Source organism: Phocoena phocoena, chromosome 4 (genome assembly GCF_963924675.1).
Source record: "Phocoena phocoena chromosome 4, mPhoPho1.1, whole genome shotgun sequence".
Classification (NCBI taxonomy): domain Eukaryota; kingdom Metazoa; phylum Chordata; class Mammalia; order Artiodactyla; family Phocoenidae; genus Phocoena; species Phocoena phocoena.
In genome coordinates, this window is record NC_089222.1 from 77,603,107 (window position 1) to 77,621,493 (window position 18,387).

The window sequence follows — 18,387 nt, forward strand, 5'->3', positions numbered from 1 at the left end:
TCCTGACATCTTATCTTGGACTTCTGGTCTCCAGAATTGTGAAAAAAATTAACTTCTGCTGTTAAGCCACCGGTTCTGTGTTCCCTGTTGTGGCAGCCCTAGCAAACTAATACCCAGGCTGAGGGAGCTCTTCAAACCTTTATTTTCAACCCCAAACCACCACAGGCTACACTGTGGACACTACTGAAGGCCCAGACCTGGGTCCCTGTGAGTTCAGCTCTGGATGTGAAGAGCTGTGTGTTTCCTTCATTCACTCAAAGGGAATGGAATAAAATGTAGATGATGAAACCTGGGGCCAGGACACTGGGGAAGGAGTCCTAAAAATAGAAATACACGGTTTACTGGAGCTGATGAAACCACACCCAGAAAGGCTACCCGTGACCTGCTGGACGAGTACACGTGATCAGCACACCAGAGGTGGCGTCAGGATTGGGAAGTCATAGCTGTCTTGGCGTTCAGGCCCTGAGCCAAGGTCAGTGGCTTCTAAGGTTTACTTCATCTCCTCAAGGCCCTCTCCAGTGGCCGACAGCCAGGGACCAAGATGTGCTATCAAGACCAGCAGACTTACTTTTGCATCCACTCAATAAAGCTCTTCTTTGTTCTGAGCGCAGGCACTGCATACTTCTCTCCATTCTTAAAATACTTGAGTGTAGGAAACTCGGAGATGTGGAATCTTTCTGCCAGGGCCTTGTTGACGGTGGCATCAACAGCTGCAAGGACACCAGAGCTCTGGGACGGGGGAGAGGCCAACCATGCATGACAGCCTCAGATGCGGTGCTGGCAGAAGAGGAGCCCGGACACCAGCCACCAACCCACCGAGGGCCTGCCGAAACCTCACAGGGCGGGAACTTCATACATCCCGGGAACAACTGGACACGGGCACGTCCATCATTCTCATTTGTGGGCTGAGACGAAGCCTTTTAATCTCCCCCACCAACCAGGCTGTGTAGACTGTGGCTGTTCCCAATCGGCAGGCTCCCACAGAAAAGAGGGAGAAACCTGGGGCTTCACCCCAGAGCCATGACCTGGCAGAGGTCACCTGGAAGGGTATGGGAATGTGACCCCAATCTCTCTGCACCCCTCCATCCCTGGTAGGGGCCCCACCTGTCTGACTAAGACACATCTACTCGGGGACACAGAAGTTCCGCAGGCCTCCAGGGGCCAGGAGAGCTGCTACAGAGCTTGCAGGGGAAAGTCACTGTAATGATTCCTATCACTGACTCTTTAGGAGAGAGCGGTGGAGGAGTTAAGGAAAGGAAGCTTACATCTGCTTCTCCGTGGAGGACTTCTGCTGCATTCTCAAACTCTGGTTTCATTTTCTTACAGTGTCCACACCCTGCAGGAAGAAATCAAGAGAAACCATGTCCATGGCACAGAGGCTCCAGGGATGTCCCCTGCCTCCGTAAGAGAGCTGGGTCCTAGTCCCAGATACCAGGGGTACCCAGGAGAAAAGAAGAACAGCACCAGCTCAGAGAAAAGAAATCTTTTGCCTGATCCACTGGGGGTGGGGGGGTGGGAGGGGCACAAGAGGCAAAAATGAAATAATTACATCAACAATACTGGTGATATGCATACAGGTCCTGTGTGCCAGGCGTGGCTCTAAGTGCTTTATACCCTCACAACAGCCCTACAAGGTATGAACTACATTATCTCCATTTTACAGATGAGAAAACTGAGGCACTGAGAGGGTGGATGACTGCCCAAGGCTACATACACAGCCACAGGTCACAGAGCTGGGCTGAAAACCCAAGCAATCTGGTTGGAGGCCACAGCCACTGGCAGCGTGTGCTTCCCAGCACTATGCTACTGTCACCACTATCATCTTCTCCAGGCAGAAGGGATTCGGGGCCTCGAACTGGGAATAAGAATTCACATAAGCAAGAGTATGGGAAAACGTCAAGTTCCAATTGTCCCAATAAGGGAAGAGGTACGATATGACAGGCACAGTGATCTGACTTGTCATTCCCAAATAAATGGTATTTTCTTGGGACAAAGACTGCTTTGCCCTCCTCTCCTTACAACACTTGAATGCAGTAATATGTTATGAATAATGACATCTGATACATTAAAAAGGAAGCAAGCACTTTATGTCAGTGATGACAGGACATTTGTAAATTGCTTTCATTTTAGTAGAAAGAGTACTCTCTGGCATCTACGCTGAAGGGGCTGTGAGGCGAGTAGGACCAGACTGGCTCAGGCTGGAGATGACTCTAAAGGGAAACCTGGCTGGGAGCGGGGGGTAGGGCGGCACAGACAAGGTTAAATGGACGGTGGACATGTGACTTGGCCTTCTCATGGGGTGTGCTACTGCTTGGGAGCTTAGAGCATCACAATTCTACTACTGATTATTGGGAAAAAGAAAGACAAGAAAGGAAGACACGTGGAGACCAAGCAACGTGCTACTAAAAAACCAACAGATCAATGAAGAAATCAAAGAGGCTATCAGAAAATACCTCGAGATAAATGACAACGGAAACACAACTTTCCAAAATCTATGGGATGCAGCTAAGAGGTAGGTTTATAGTGATACAGGTCTTCTTCAAGAAATATAAGAAAAATCTCAAATAAACAACCTAATCTACCATCTAAAGGAGTTAGAAAAAGAAGAACAAGCAAACCCCACGATCAGCAGAATGAAGGAAATAATGAAGATCAGAGAGGAAATAAATAAAACAGAGACCAAGAAAACAATACAAAAGATCAGTGAAACCAAGAGCTGGTTTTTTGCAAAGATAAACAGAATTGATAAACGTTTAGCCAGGCTCATCAAGGAAAAAAGAGGACCCAAATAAATGAAAGAGGAGAAATAACAACTGATATCAGAGATACAAAAAATCATAAGAGAATACTACAATCACATACCAACAAACTGGACAACCTACAAGAAATGGACAAATTTCTAGAAACATACAACCTTCCAAGACTGAATCAGGAAGACACAGCCTATCTGAACAGACTGATCACCAGTAGTGAAGTTGAATTTGTAATAGAATCATACACCATGATCAAGTGGAATTTATTCCAGGGATGCAAGGATGGTTCAGTATCCACAAATCAATCAACATGATATAACACATTAACAGAAGGAAGGATAAAAATCACATGATCATCTCAATAGATGTAGAAAAAGCATTTGACAAAATTCAACATACATTCATGACAAAGACTCTCATCAAAGTTGGTATAGAGGGAACACAGCTCAACATAACAAAGGCCATTCATGACAAACCCACAGCTAACATCGTACTCAATGGTGAAATGCTGAAAGCCTTTCTTCTATAAATTTATTTAATTATTTATTTATTTTTGGCTGTGTTGGGTCTTCGTTGCTGTGCATGGGCTTTCTCTAGTTGTGGTGAGCGGGGGCTACTCTTCGTTGCGGAGCACGGGCTTCTCATTGTTGTGGCTTCTCTTGTTGCGGAGCACGGGCTCTAGGCGCGCAGGCTTCAGTAGTTGTGGCACACGGGCTTAGTAGTTGTGGACTGAGGGCTCTAGAGCTCAGGCTCAGTAGTTGTGGCGCACGGGCTTAGCTGCTCCGCGGTATGTGGGATCTTCCTGGGCCAGGGCTTGAACCCGTGTCCCCTGCCTTGGCAGGCGGATTCTTCACCACTGCACCACCAGGGAAGCCCTGAAAGCCTTTCTTCTAAAATCAGGAACAAGACAAGGATGCCCACCTCTTGCCCTTTTCATTCAACATAGTATTGAAAGTCCTAGCCACAGCAATCAGACAAGAAAAAGAAATAAAAGGCATCGCATCCAAACTGGAAAGGAAACAAAATTGTCACTATTTTCAGATGACATGATACTATATATAGAAAACACTAACACCTCCACCAAAAAACTATTAGAGCTAATAAATGAATTCAGTAAAGTTGCAGGATAGAAGCTTAATATACAGAAATCTGTTGTTTTCTTTACACTAATAATGAACTCTTAGAAAAAGCAAGAAAACAACCCTGTTTAAAAACTGCATCAAAAAGGAAAGAATACCTAGGAATAAACTTAACAAAGGAGGCGAAAGACCTATATTCTGAAAACTATAAAACAATGATAAAGGAAACCGAAGATGATACAGAGAAATGGAAAGATAACCTGTGCTCATGGATTGGAAGAATTAATATTGTTAAAATGTCCATACTGGGACTTCCCTGGTGGCGCAGAAGTTAAGAATCTGCCTGCCAATGCAGGGGACACGGGTTCGAGCCCTGGTCCGGGAAGATCCCACATGCCGTGGAGCAACTAAGCCCATGCGCCACAACTACTGAGCCTACACTCTAGAGCCCGCGAGCCACAACTACTGAGCCTGTGTGCCACAACTACTGAGGTCTGTGCGCCTAGAGCCCATGCTTCAGAACAAGAGAAGCCACCGCAGTGAGAAGCCCTCCTCACCGCAATGAAGAGTAGCCCCCACGCGCCGCAACTAGAGAAAGCCTGCACCTAACAACGAAGACCCAATGCAGCCAAAGATAAATAAATAAATAAAAAATTTTTAAAAAGTCCATACTACCCAAAGCAATCTACACAGATTTAATACAATCCTTATCAAAATACCCATGACATTTTTCACAGAGCTAGAATAAATAATCATAAAATTTATACGGAACCACAAAAGACCCTGAATTGCCAAACTAATCTTGAGAAAAAAGAACAAAGCAGCTGGAGGTATCACTCTCTCTGACTTCAGAGTATACTACAAAGCTACAGTAATCAAAACAGTATGGTATTGGCACAAAAACAGACACAATGAATCAATGGAACAGAATAGAGATCCCAGAAATAAACCCACACATTTATGGTCAATTAATCTATGACAAAGGAGGCAAAATATACAAAGAAGAAAAGATAGTCTCTTCAAGCAGTGGTGCAAGGAAAGCTGAACAGCTAAATGTAAAAGAATGCAATTAAAATTACATTTTCTCGCACCATATATGAAAATAAACTCAAAACAGATTCAAGACCTAAATGTAAAACCTGAAACTGTAAAACTCCTAGAAGCGAACACAAGCAGAACACTGACAAATTGTAGCAAAATTTGCTTGGATCTGTCTCCTAAGGCAAAAGAAACAAAAGCAAAAATAATCAAATGGGACCTAAGTAAACTTAAAAGCTTTTGTACAGTAAAGGAAACCACTGACAAAATGAAAAGACATCCTACTGAATGGGAGAAAATATTTGCAAATGATATGACTGGTAAGGGGTTAATATCCAAAATACATAAACAGTTCATACAACTGAATATCAAAAAAAAAAAACCCAAAAAACAACCCCCCCCAAAAAAAACCCTAACAAAAAAAACAACCTGATTAAAAAATGGGCAAAAGACCTGAACAGACATTTTCCCAAAGACATCGCTAATCATCAGAGAAATGCAAATCAAACCCACAATGAGTTATCACCTCACACCTTTCAGAATGGCCCTCATCAAAGTCTACAAATAACAAAGTTGACAAGGATGTGGAGAAAAGGGAAACCTGGTACACTGTTGGTGGGAATGTAAATTGGTGCAGCCACTATGGAAAACAGTATGGAGGTGCCTCAAAAAACTAAAAATAGAGTTACCATATGACCCAGAAATTCCACTCCTGGGTATGTATTTGAAAGAAACAAAAACACTAATTTGAAAGGATACATGCACCCCAATGTTCACAGAAGCATTATTTACAATTGCCAAGATACAGAAGTAGCCTAAGTGTCCATGAACAGATGAATGGATAAAGAAGATAGATACATACATACAATGGTATATTACCCCGCCATAAAAATAATTCTGCCATTTGTAACAACGTGGATGGACCTGGAGGGTATTAAGCTTAGTGAAATAAGTCAGACAGAGACAGACAAATACTCTACGTTATCACTTACATGTGGAATCTAAAAGAATAAAAGCAGCAAATGTATATAATGATACAGTAACAGACTCACAGATATAGAGCACAAACTGGTGGTTACCAGTGGGGAGAGCGAAGGGGGAAGGAGCCAGACAGGGGTATGGGATGAAGAGATACAAACTACTATGTATATAATAAATAAGCAAAAAGGATACAGCACAGGGAAATATAGCCATTGTTTTGTAATAGCTTTAAATGGAGTACAATCTATAAAAATATTGAATCACTATGTTGTATACCTGAAACTAATATAATATTGTAAATCAACTATACTTTAATTAAAAAAAAAAGAATCTGGACCAAAAAGAGAAAGAAACAAAGGAAGGCAGACAGACACACACCAGTATTATCAGAGAAGACCTCCCACACCCTCCAGGAGCCACTGGGCCATGTAAACAGCTTTCCTGCCTCCATCTGAGCACCTGGCTGGGACAAAAGTTCCTCTCTCCTCCAAGGTCATTCCTGCAGAGCTCAGCTCCACATGGCACTGAGACACAAACAGGTCCGTTCCATTCCTGCCTGTTCCAACTTCCTTAGTCCATTCTCAACTTGTTCCTCCCAGAGACAGGGGGCCTCACAGTGGCTACCCTAACTGCCCCCCTCAACACACACACACACGCTGATAACAGAAAACCCTGGCCAGTGTTGTCAAGCCCTCCTCTGGACAGAGTGCTCTGGGGGAGCCGTGAGATGACTCGGTGGAGGAAACTCACTGATGGAATGCAGCCCAGGGAGTGGCTACAATTCTCAGCTGTACCAACATGTTGGTCTTTCTCAAATGGGCCCAAGCAAGGGGGAGGGACACCTGTGGGCTCATGGTCTGACTAGAGCCCATTTGGGACCCCCATGAACCATACAGGTATCAAAGTCATCATGATATTAAAATGTAAGAACATTATTTTCCAGAAATGAACACTTAGTGTTATCACAACCCATTTGCACTTTCTAAACAACTGAGTTACAAAAGCATTTTTTGTTTTGTTTTGGTAAATTGTTTGTTTGGAACTGAAAATGTGATTTCCCCACAGAACCAATCTTATACACAGATGCTATGCAGAGTCTCGAGAGTGACCACAAAAGTCCATTTAACAGGATGTACCTGAAGCATGTAGAGCATGCAGTGCTATTTCTGTTTCACTGAGCCGTGCCCCAGATGGAAAGCACACAGACCGTGGTCCAGCTCGGGACTCCCAGCGGGTCTCTCTCCCTGCAGGCAGCAGCCGCCCACAACAGCAAAAGGGAGAGCATCCTCCTCAGCTCAGGGCAGACTCTGGGCTTTTCTGGGTCACTGACATTGTTGAGAATTTAAGCTTCTCCCCCACTTCTCCCGTACTGATGCATATATGTTCCATACTGATGAATAACTTCAGAGGGCTCCGAATGCCCTGACCCGCTCATAGACTCCTGGTTAAGAGGCCACGGCAACGAAGGGCTGACTGCAAGGCAGTCACTTTCCCGGCGGGGGGCCGTAGAAGAACAACAAGCTGTCCCCACAGGTGTCCAGGCTCAGGTATCCTTCCACGAACATCTGCATGTCTGGAGTAAACTGGATATCCTAAGGAGGATTCTACTGACTTAACATATATATTAAGACTTAAACTTTTTTTTTTTTGATTCTCACTAAAATAAAAAGAATAAATCACTCTTTGGGGCTTACAGTCAGGAGGCTCTACAACTCTCAAAGGAACCCCCAGGCCTGCCTCCAGGCTGACCGCTCCCTGCACCCTGCCCCGAGGTGACCTCCCCTGACAGGGGCAGAGGGAGCTCACCCTGCATGAAGAGACACGGAGTAAAGGAAGCTCAGAGGCTCTCCTGCTGATGGAGGGTCTGTCACCCAAGAGTTCGGTCTCCCCTGGAGAGTAGGAAGTGAGCGGCCTGAGTGAGAGCCGCTCAGCCCATCAGAGCACAAGGGAGGATGCCCGGGCAGGCCTCAGGAGACCCGGGCTTCGGGCTCCAAGTGGTCTCCATGGCAGGCGGGAGGGGCAGGAAGGGGATGCTCCCCTGAGCACCCTTTCCTCTACCACGTTATGATTGGTGCTGTCAGGCCAGTGCTAGCAGGCCCCACGGTCAAGGTGGGTGGTGGGACTGGGTGGGAATGGGGGGAAAGAAGACAAACCCACTCATAGAAAACCACTGTTTCTTTCCAAAATGTCCCAGTCAATGAGGCAGGACCCCTGAAGATGAGGGAGTTCACCTTCATACCTTTGCCAGGCTCAGCCCTTGGATGCCACTGCCCGCTGGGGAAGCAAATTGACTCCACATCGCCTGCCAACTTCTATTAGTGGTGGGCGGGAGATGGCCTCTTAAGACAGAGAATTGGCTCACTGGGAAGAAGAGCTGTGATCGACCCATGATGTCTGCACTGGACACAGGAGGGGTGGCTGGAGGACATGCCAGGAGGTGCCAGATTCTTTGGCTTGTACTCACAGCTCTCTCCTGAACCTCTGGCCCCATCTCCCAGGACTCTGCCAAGTAATAAAAGCGCTTGCTCTCTGCACTGGCCTTCCACACACTATCTCAGCAGCCCCACGAGACACAGGGCAGGGATCATCAGAAATGACGGCTCTGGGAGATAGTGATAAACTGGAGATCCCAGAGGCACCGTTAAGCAAGATGGGATTAGAAGGTGGATCTTCTGGCTGGAGCTGTGACCACATGAGCTGACCTTTTCCCTGAAGTTCTGTCCCCCAGCACCCAGCTCACTTCATCACAGCCCCTGCCCTGATGGATGAGACCTCTCCATGCGGAGTGTCCACCTGGGCCCTGGCCCCTACTTTGAGTCTCCAGTTCACTCCAGCCCCACCGAACTACCTATTTCTCTTCTACTCACAAAAGACATCTTATTCATATCCTCCTATAGCATTTCACTTTGTAGTGCCCTGTGACTATTATATTGCTGTCTCTTGGTATTCAGGGGCGGCCAGGGCATCTTTTCAAATCATAAATCATATCAAATTCCCTTGGTCAAAACTTTCTAATGGGGCTTCCCCGGTGGCACAGTGATTGAGAATCCACCTGCCAATGCAGGGGACAAGGGTTCAATCCCTGGCCCGGGAAGATCCCACATGCCGCGGAGCAACTAAGCTCATGTGCCACAACTACTGAGCCTGTGCTCTAGAGCCCGTGAGCCACAACTACTGAGCCCGCGAGCCGCAACTACTGAAGCCCATGAGCCTAGAGCCCATGCTCCACAATGAGAGAAGCCACTGCAATGAGAAGCCCGCGCACCGCAACGAAGAGTAGCTCCCGCTCGCCACAACTAGAGAAAGCCTGCACACAGCAACGAAGACCCAATGCTGCCAAAAATAAATAAATAAAATTAAAAAAAAAACAAAAACAAAAAAACTTTCCAATGGCTCCCATCACAAGTGGATCGAAATCCAAACTCCTTCTCACAGCCACAAGTCCCACACTGTCGGACTTTCCTACCCTCCAACCTCAACTCAGGCCATCTCCCTCCTGTCCTCTAGTCTGCAGCCTGTGGCCTCCTTCTGCTTTCCTATCTCACCAAGCTCATTTCTACCCCCATGGCTCTTATCGGGCTGTTTGCCTGGAACACAATCTTCCCTCAGGACTCTGCATGGCTGATCACTTCACATCACGCAGGCTTTAGTTCAAATTTCACTTCTTCAGAGAAATTCCCTGACCACCTGACCACCTAACCCCAAGAAGCCTCAACCCATCACACTCACTTCCAATAGCCTGCTTATTTCCTTGACTGTACTCAAAACAGCTGGAGTAATGTGCTTACTTGAAACTTCCAATCCCCCAAGTGGATGTAAGCTCTCTACAGGCTTGGACGTCCGTCTCACTCACCACTGAGGATGGCATCCCACACACTTTGTGAATGAATGAACCTCACGGCTGTGTTGTTCAGGTTATACCTGTGCTCACAAGGTTTAACTGAACTAAATCCTTTTGGGGCAAAAGTCACACCAAGTAGTTGCTAGTTTAACTAAACACCTCTACTCAGTAAAACCAGGAGCCAAACCAGTTACTATGTGCGTACGCTCCTCTCCACACCACCATTTACATACACTTCCCCTGATCCTTACTAGGTCTGGAAAACATCTTTGGAAATCTCCAACATCTCTGGATGTTGTTCTGAAGTTACCATATATTCCCAAGAGTTCTCTTGATAGCATTATGGTTTTCACTACTAACATCAATTCCCTCTGCTCCTGAGACAAGGTACTAAGGCTAAGCAACAAACCTCTGTAAACAGAGTTTGTGACGATGAGACCAGCCAGGCCCCAAGAAGGAGAGAGGTCTGGCGGAGCAAACGTCTCCCTCGCTGGCACCCGCCTGGCCTGGGGAACCGTGGGTCACGAGCAGTGACTGCCTTGACCCCAGCCTCCGGGCCTGGCCTTCAGGCTGTCCTGGCAGTGTGGGCTGCAGGAGAGCCAGAGAAGGACGGTCAGAAGTCGGAGCAGGACTCCAGCCCGCTGCGTTTTACTGTCTTGATTGTGATTTGATGGGCCATTAAGTTTTACTGCCAAACTTCCTTGTTGGGTTTTTATCAGCTTGTAAGTGCACTTACACTGACTTTCACGACCTGGCAAAGAGGCTGCCCGTCAGTTCCTTGACCACACTCTTTTCTGGCTGTGGGAATGTTGGCTTCCCGTCAATTCCAAATCTTCAGATCCCTCTGGATTCCGTTAACTTCAGTTACACCTATGATTTTATTGCAGGCCAGCTATGGAGACTCTCCTGGCTCCTGTAACCAGAATTTTCCAGGAGACCAGATTACTTTGGAAAGCTCCCTAGTACCTGGTTCTCAAGAGGAGCCTGGATTTTCCTACCCACATTCCTGCTGCCTTGCCTGGACCTTGGCTTGGGTGTGCCAGGGAGGTGGGGCTCCTACAGATGCTAGCAGAAACAATGATGCTGTAACATTGTGATGGGCCCCCCAGAAACCTCTGGGCTCTTTCGAGGTTTCCCGCTGTATATGCACCAAAGCTAACTTGTAGACACTCAGACACTCGGGCAGACACACACTGATGAATGCCTCATCTACCACGCAGCCCTCTTCTTGCACAAAGAGAAAGTTGGGATTTTTTTTTCTTCCTTTACGTTAGTGTAAAATGTAGATAACAAGCTTTAAAATTTTTTCTTCCAGGATTCTACCCTAAGGAAATAATCTGACATGTGGACAAATAATTATGCATGAAAATGCTCTCTGCAGCCTGATTTATAGTGGGGAAATACAGTAAACAACTCAAACCTTCAACATTATGGTGCTGGTTAGGTAATTTACGGTGCCATTATATAATGGAATATTATGTGACCACAAAAAGTATGTACAAATAAGCATTTTTAATAACATAAGAAAATACTTACAAGATAATGTTAAGAAAAACGTAAAGGAAAAAGCAAGGAAAAAAGAACTTAACGAATGAAATGAAATCCCTTCCTCCCACGTGGCACAACAAATGAAAAATCCAGATGAATTGGGGCTTCCCTGGTGGCGCAGTGATTGAGAGTCCGCCTGCCGATGCAGGGGACATGGGTTCCTGCCCCGGTCCGGGAAGATCCCACATGCCACAGAGCGGCTGGGCCCGTGGGCCATGGCCGCTGAGCCTGCGCATCCGGAGCCTGTGCTCCGCAACGGGAGAGGCCACAGCACTGAGAGGCCCGCATACCGCAAAAAAAAAAAAAAAAAAAAAAATCCAGATGAATTAAACAAAATGAGAAAAACAAAAATATTATCACAAAATGCAGGGCACTATTTTTATATCCTGGATGTCAGGATGGGAAAAGGCAGGCTCGCAGAGGGCTTGGTGATGGGGCTGTGGCCTCTAGAACTTGGGTTTAATCCTGGCTCTACCTTTTTGGCTATGTGACCTTTTGCAACCTTCTCAACCTCTTGGTGCCTCCCTTTCCTAACCTGTAAAATGGGGATAATCACGATATCCACTTCACAGGATTTGCTGTGAAGATTAAACGAGTTAATATATGGAAAGTGCTTCAAACCATGTCTGATCCACAGCAAGTGCTCAATAAACATTCTAGCTTTTATCTGACTACAAAAATGTAGTGCTCTTTTTTTCAAGTTTTTTTTTTTTGATGTGGACCATTTTTAAAGTCTTTATTGAATTTGTTATAATATTGTTTCTGTTTTATGTTTTTGGTTTTTTGGCCATGAGGCACACGGGACCTTAGCTCCCCGACCAGGGCTCGAACCCGCACACCCCTGCGTTGGAAGGTGAAGTCTCAACCACTGGACCGCCAGGGAAGTCCCGAAAATGTAATGCTTTTGTACACTGAAAGGCAGCATAAAGAAAGTTAAAGTAAGCAACAGACTAACAGAGAACATCTGGAACACAGAAAATAGATAAAGATTAATATCCATAAGTATGGAGCTCTAGGTCAAGAAGAAAAAGACAACCCAGTAGAAAAATGGGCAAAGGGAATGAACCGGTGGTTCACAGAAGAAACATGGAAGGCTGATTACCACATGAAGAGATGCTCACCACCCCTGGAAGCCAGGGAGCTGTGGACAAGTTGCCCCTTTGCCCTTTTTAGCAGGAATGTAGACAGCTGATAGCATCCACGACTGGCGGGGATGCAGGCTCTGCCATGCACTGCCAGGTGTGGTGAGCCCTTTCTGGAGGGAAGTCGGCAGGTATCTATCAAGGCTCAAGCACACTTACCCCAGGGCACAGCACCTTCCCTTCTGGGAGGCTAACGTGCCTAAACGTGTAGACACGCTCCCAAATACATGTTTACAAATGTTCACTGCATTGTTTGAACAAAGACTGGAAATAGAGGTCTATGACGGGGATGGTTTAAAATCTATGGCATATGTAAATTATAAAATACTATTTGTTCGTTTAAAAGATTGAGGTAGATTTATATGCTAACATCTACATTTACACAAAATTATCTTTAAGACCTACTTACTGGTAAGTGAAAAAAAATGCAAAGCACAGAAAAATGGAGAAGAAGTGATCCCTGTTGTTTAGGTAGAAGCACAGGAGGAGAAGGATAACCAACTGGCAGCACTGGTCAAACCTGGAAGGGAGGCCGGGCGCAGAGGGGACTTCCACTGTTTGCACCATATTCTCATGCATCCCTTGAACCTTGCACTGCCAGTAACAGGAATGTTGTTAATATTGTTCTTAAATTATTTGCGTAATTAAAAAATAAAAGTGGTAGCACAAAAGAGTTTTACAGCCAGATGGTTACACAGATCTCCACATGTTAGGAAAACAAATCAATTTAACTTTATGGTAATTTAAAAAAATAGAAGTTAAAAACGAGGGAATGATAAAAGAAAATGCAACTAGGAAGAATGATGACAAAAAATGGAAAGTGGTTCCTACCTATGGGATTATAGGTAGTTTTTTTCCTTAATCATTTATATTTCTCTGTACCGTCTACGTTGTCTACAGAGATCACATTATTACTTGGGAATAAGACATAAATGAAGTAAGAAGCAGAAATTCTGGAGTATGACAGGGACCTGCTGCCGAATCCAGAGAGGCAGCCCAGCCCTGGAAGGCAGGTCAGGCCCTGTGGCCTCCAGCACACACCTGCTGCTGGGAGTTATGGCAAAGGAAACATCTCATCCCAGGCGGCCCGTTGCCAAGGAAAGGGGCAGAGCTGTGGACGGGCCGCCGTAGCCCTGGGGAAGGGGCAGCAGGGGTGCCCTGGTGCCCCAGCAGCTTCTTCTTAGGCCCCTGTCTGCCCCGTCAGCACCCACATGGGAGAGACAGGCTGCTCCTCAGGGTCCCCCTTCCTGGAAGCCCCACTTTGTCCCTTCTACCTCCCCACGCGAGTGACACTCACTCGGGGGAGGGGGGGGTCATTACAGCACCATGTCCTTCCGGGCCTAACGCAGGGCTGCAGGTACAGGGAGAGGGAGAAGCAGGTAAACATTACTGCAGCAAAACGGACAGTGATAAGAGAAGACGAGTAACAATGTACAGTGACTCTTCTCGTTCAGAACGCTGCGGAAAGAAACAAAAGTCACCATGGGGCGGTGGCCACTGGTGTCCTGCTGCCTCGCCCTCTTCGGACACCACTCAGTGCTCTGTGGGATCAGGAGGCCAGGCCTGGTGCCGTGGCCTCCCCCACCCACTCCGGGCCCCGCGCCGAGGGCCAGATGGACGGCAGAGGGGCCCAGGCTGTCCTCGCACCGCATGGTGCCCACGGCCCTCTAGGAGGCCACTGCTCCCATCGCATCACACTGTCCTTCCCAGGAGGCCCAGGACCCTGGACAGTGGGCTCTGGAGGGCACACCTGCCTGCGAATCTTGGCTCTCCCTGCTCCCTTGGTGTGAGCGGGGCCGGGACTAGAGCTCACGTACGTGGAGGGCCCCGCACTGTGCTGGGGGGCTGAGCTTATCTGTTCAATGACAACTCAGGCACCAGGAGTACAGGCTGCAGAAGAATCTGTGTGGGGTTTCTAAGGGACTCCAGCTGGGAGGGGAAGGGAGGAAAGGCTGAGATGGGAATTAAAGTGGCAGGAAAGCTGGAAAAGAGGGCAAAGAAGCAGGGGGCCCATGGAGATGTTTACTAATATGCAACAACCAGCGGCCCAGGTGCCTTTCCTGCCAAGAACCGAGGAGTACGGCTCCTCCGAAGGCACCCAAACAAGGTTCCAGGCAAGTGGGACCCGGAAAGAAACGAACACTGAGCACTTCCTCTGTACAGAAATAACACTGCAAAGAGAGACCATGGCTCTTTCTGGGAGTCTGTATCAGGAATAATGTTAATCCTCTTCTCTATATTTTCCTATATTATCCCTTTATAAAACATACATGGGGCTTCCCTGGTGGCGCAGTGGTTGAGAGTCTGCCTGCCGATGCAGAGGACACGGGTTCGTGCCCCGGTGCGGGAAGATCCCACATGCCACGGAGCGGCTGGGCCCGTGAGCCATGGCCGCTGAGCCTGCGTGTCCGGAGCCTGTGCTCCGCAACGGGAGAGGCCACAACAGTGAGAGGCCCGCGTACCGCAAAAAAAAACAAAAAACATACACACACTCCTTTTTAATTATCAAAAAGTCATCAAGATAAATTCAGCTTTTTAGTTTGAGCTCCACTATTTCAGTCTGTGGGGATCTTTTAAAATCTTAATACCATTGTTTGATATTTTAACTAGCTTCCTTTTTCCAACTCTAACCCTTGCAGATTTGAAAGCTTGCCTTGCTTTTTAGTTTCAACAAAACTGCTTATAAAAAAACAAGTACCAGACAGAACCAGGCCAGACTCACAGTCACAGAGCACCAAGGGGATGGTCCCCTCATGGTGGCCGCATCCTGCCCGGTTCTCCCTACTGCACTTAGGAAAACAACAACTCATTTTTGATAAAAGAAAGACACACTAATTCATCAACTTAGCAATCCTATCCCAAGAAACAAACCAAGCACATGTGGCAATCCTTAGTAGAATCTATGGTCTTCTATGTTGATAGATCCCAATGTGTTTTCCTAGGTCTCCAAAATGGTCTGTTTCTTAACCACTCCCTATTTGGTCTGGGATCGGCACCTGTAACACTGTAATTTCCGGAATTCACATTTTATTAGCTTGGGAAACATGAGCCAACACTGCCAGTCTCTGGCCTCCTGACATTTGTCCTTTTCTCTAGGTCCCTCAAACACCACAAAAGTGGTTTTCTGATCAGTGTTTGCTCTCGGGAACACTCCGGCACGAGATGCCCAGCTAGGCAGCTAAGAGGGCCCTGCTGTCAGTTCACCCCTCCTGGGCTCAGATTCCTCTCTAAACCATGTACAGTCCATCCCTTCTAAAGCCCACACTCCCAGATAAAGGAGGAGGACTGTGTAGAGAGATTATTTAATGCAAAGCCACTCCCATCGGATGGGAATTTAAACAGGCAGTTCTTCAGGGAGCTTCACTTCGGGCTTTTGCCCTGATCCCTCTCACTCTGCCAGTCCAGCAGAAATACACACACACACACACACACACACACACACACACACACACACACAGGCAAAGCCGGGGGGCCGACAGACACCTCATCAGAGAGTGCAGGGTCCCTAACAGGCAGATACCCACCAATAGAAGCCTCAGATATTTCCATTTCCTAAATTTGAATCGGAACCCTCTCAACAAGGGTAGTGCGCTCAGTAACAAAGACTAATGGGGAAAACAAAAGCTGCTATCTGGTTTCTAGTTCTCATTCTCTAATTTAGCTCTCAACAACCTCATTTGTTCGTTTTCTCATTCATTAAGCCCTTACTCTATACGCATAGGTGACTTGGATTGGGGGAGTGATGATCATTCTGGTTCAGAGAGTGAGGAGGGTGCATTATAAGGGGAGGGGGCAGGGAAGAACTCTATAGCCAGGCTCTGGGGTCCAGACCCTGCAAGCATCAGGTACTACAATGGATTGCTTACAACCTAAGAGTACAAGAAAGAACACAGACCAAAATTTTTGCAGGTCTGCAACCGGGGTTCTATAAAGAAAGGGCTTAATAAACAATTATTAAACAATTCCAATCTATCAGGTACATGCTGTTAGGATTCATCAACGGGGATACGCACTCTCCACGCTGTGATGCATAAACCACAAAGCACTGCTCAAACCACTCTGCGCTCTTCCAGGAGCCAGGCGGCTCTCTCAACACAGACTGGAAGCACTGACACACAGGGGGGGAAGTTCCCAGGGGGGAACTGAAAACAGTGAGCTGGTATCTGCTTCTACTGCTGGGACAGGGACGCAGGTAGGGTGAGTTCAGCTCTGGATGCAGCATGACTCCCTGCGCTTCCATCAGCAACGCTGAGACTGGCCGGGAGAGCACACCTCAGCGGGGAGAGCACTGCAGTGCTGCCTGGCGGGCATTCATCAGGTACCTTCAACCACAGGGATGCCCTCACTGAGCCCTTGCAGGGCTGGGCGTGATGTGCTCCTAAGGCCCTCTGTGTCATTGCCCCTAATTAGGAGGCCCTTTGAAATTTCGTGTTTTGGGGGTTTTTTTAGGTTTTCTGCAGTCGTTTTTCTAGATAGTCAGAAGAAGAAAGGCCAAAAATAATTTTCCTTTGGATTCTCTTAAGAATTTGGCACTTATAAGAAAGGAGGACTTGGGGAAATCCCCAGTAGTGGTCTGTATATGAACAATTCCTGATTAACCAAACCCATGTGATACTACAGGGGAAGCGGAAGACGGGAAGGCCAGGGCTCAGGAGTGCAGGACTCACAGAGCAGTGCCATTTCTCCGTGCAATAGTCTCCTTGTCTGTATAGTGGGGCTAATCATGCTCGCTTTGCAGCACTGTGGGTAAGATAAAAGGAGATGACCCTGCGGGCAGCCACTTGGCCACCGTAAGGCAATACACAATGAACAGCGTAAGGGTCTCTATGACAAAGATGATTAATAAAGTATTCTCTCACTAGAGATGCCTCTGTGGACTGGGCAATTATGACACTGATCCATGAAGTAGTTCTTTTTGCTTTTTTTTTTCCTCTTACCCACCATCACTGGGCCCAAGAGCTGGCAAGAAGCTATGAGAGAGGAGCACCCCACACACATGCACTCTGTCCCAGGGTGCTGGGGACCCACCTTCTTCACCCATCAGGATGGGCCCACCTTTCCCAGGAGCTGCTCCCTGGAACTCTGTGCCCAGGGGCTGTCATCCCCTTGCTCACCTTTCCAGAAGCAGCCTTCTCCCTCTGAGAAACGAATTACAATCAATTTTCCATTCTCCACGGGAACAGGGAGGACACTGGCCTAGAAAACTCCCGAGCTACAGGGCTTTTCAACCAATACGGCCAACACATTTTACAGCATTCACGTTTTCCTTCCTTGATGCACAAAGGCTGCTTCAGGCTGTGACGGACGCCAGCTGAAGCAGACAGCAGCTGTTCTAGACGCTGCGGGGTCTGAGGCTCCAGCCCTGGCCTCACTGTGCCCTTGCGACTACTGCGCAAGATTCGGGCCCTCTTGGGGCCTCAGTTTCCCCACCTGTAAGCTGAGGGATGACTGCCGTCCTAGGTAATATCTAAAGGCTCAGAGCGGCGCCCGCCCTGCAGCGGCCGAGGGAGGGAGGCGGTGGCAGAGAGGAGCAAGGTTCCACTCACATGGGGCGTGGAACAGGACGAGCACAGAGGAGTGTTCCTTCACAAACTGGTCAAAGTCTTCATCGGTCAGGTGATAAACGGAGCCGCCCTCATCTGCCCAGGGAGTCTCGGGGACCTGGGGCTGTGGCGGCTGTGGACTGGAAGACCAAAAACAGGCAGAGCTCAGAGCACGCGCGGGGGCCCGCGCAGCCCTTACCCCCAGCGGCTCGCACGGCCTGCTTCAGGGGCGCACCACGACCCCCCGGAGGAGCGGAGCAGGTCTCCTCGGCCCTGCCCACCTCCACCGTCCCCTCAGAGCCCAGAGGTGCTCAGCTGATAGCCTGTGGCAAACAGTCGCTTCAGCTGCAGCCCTCTGGGCAGATCAAGAAACCTCACTTCCTCCCTAGAATCGGGGGCGTTCGTTAGCATCTCAAGCTCTTTCAAGCTCTCAGCCAACTGGCAAGAATAAACAGCAACAGC

At 47.7% G+C, this 18,387-nt stretch overlaps 1 protein-coding gene across 1 annotated transcript in view; it reads right to left on the reverse strand.

Moving 5' to 3' along the window:
- PDIA5 (protein disulfide isomerase family A member 5) overlaps positions 1–18,387 on the reverse strand; it is a 92,781-nt gene that overhangs the window by 14,992 nt on the left and 59,402 nt on the right. Inside the window, exons 11-13 of the mRNA XM_065876366.1 lie at positions 17,929–18,065; positions 1,266–1,336; positions 569–729 (exon numbers count right to left, since the gene is read on the reverse strand). Of these exons, the coding sequence (XP_065732438.1) occupies positions 569–729; positions 1,266–1,336; positions 17,929–18,065 (369 nt within the window). The remainder of the gene's footprint in view (positions 1–568; positions 730–1,265; positions 1,337–17,928; positions 18,066–18,387) is intronic.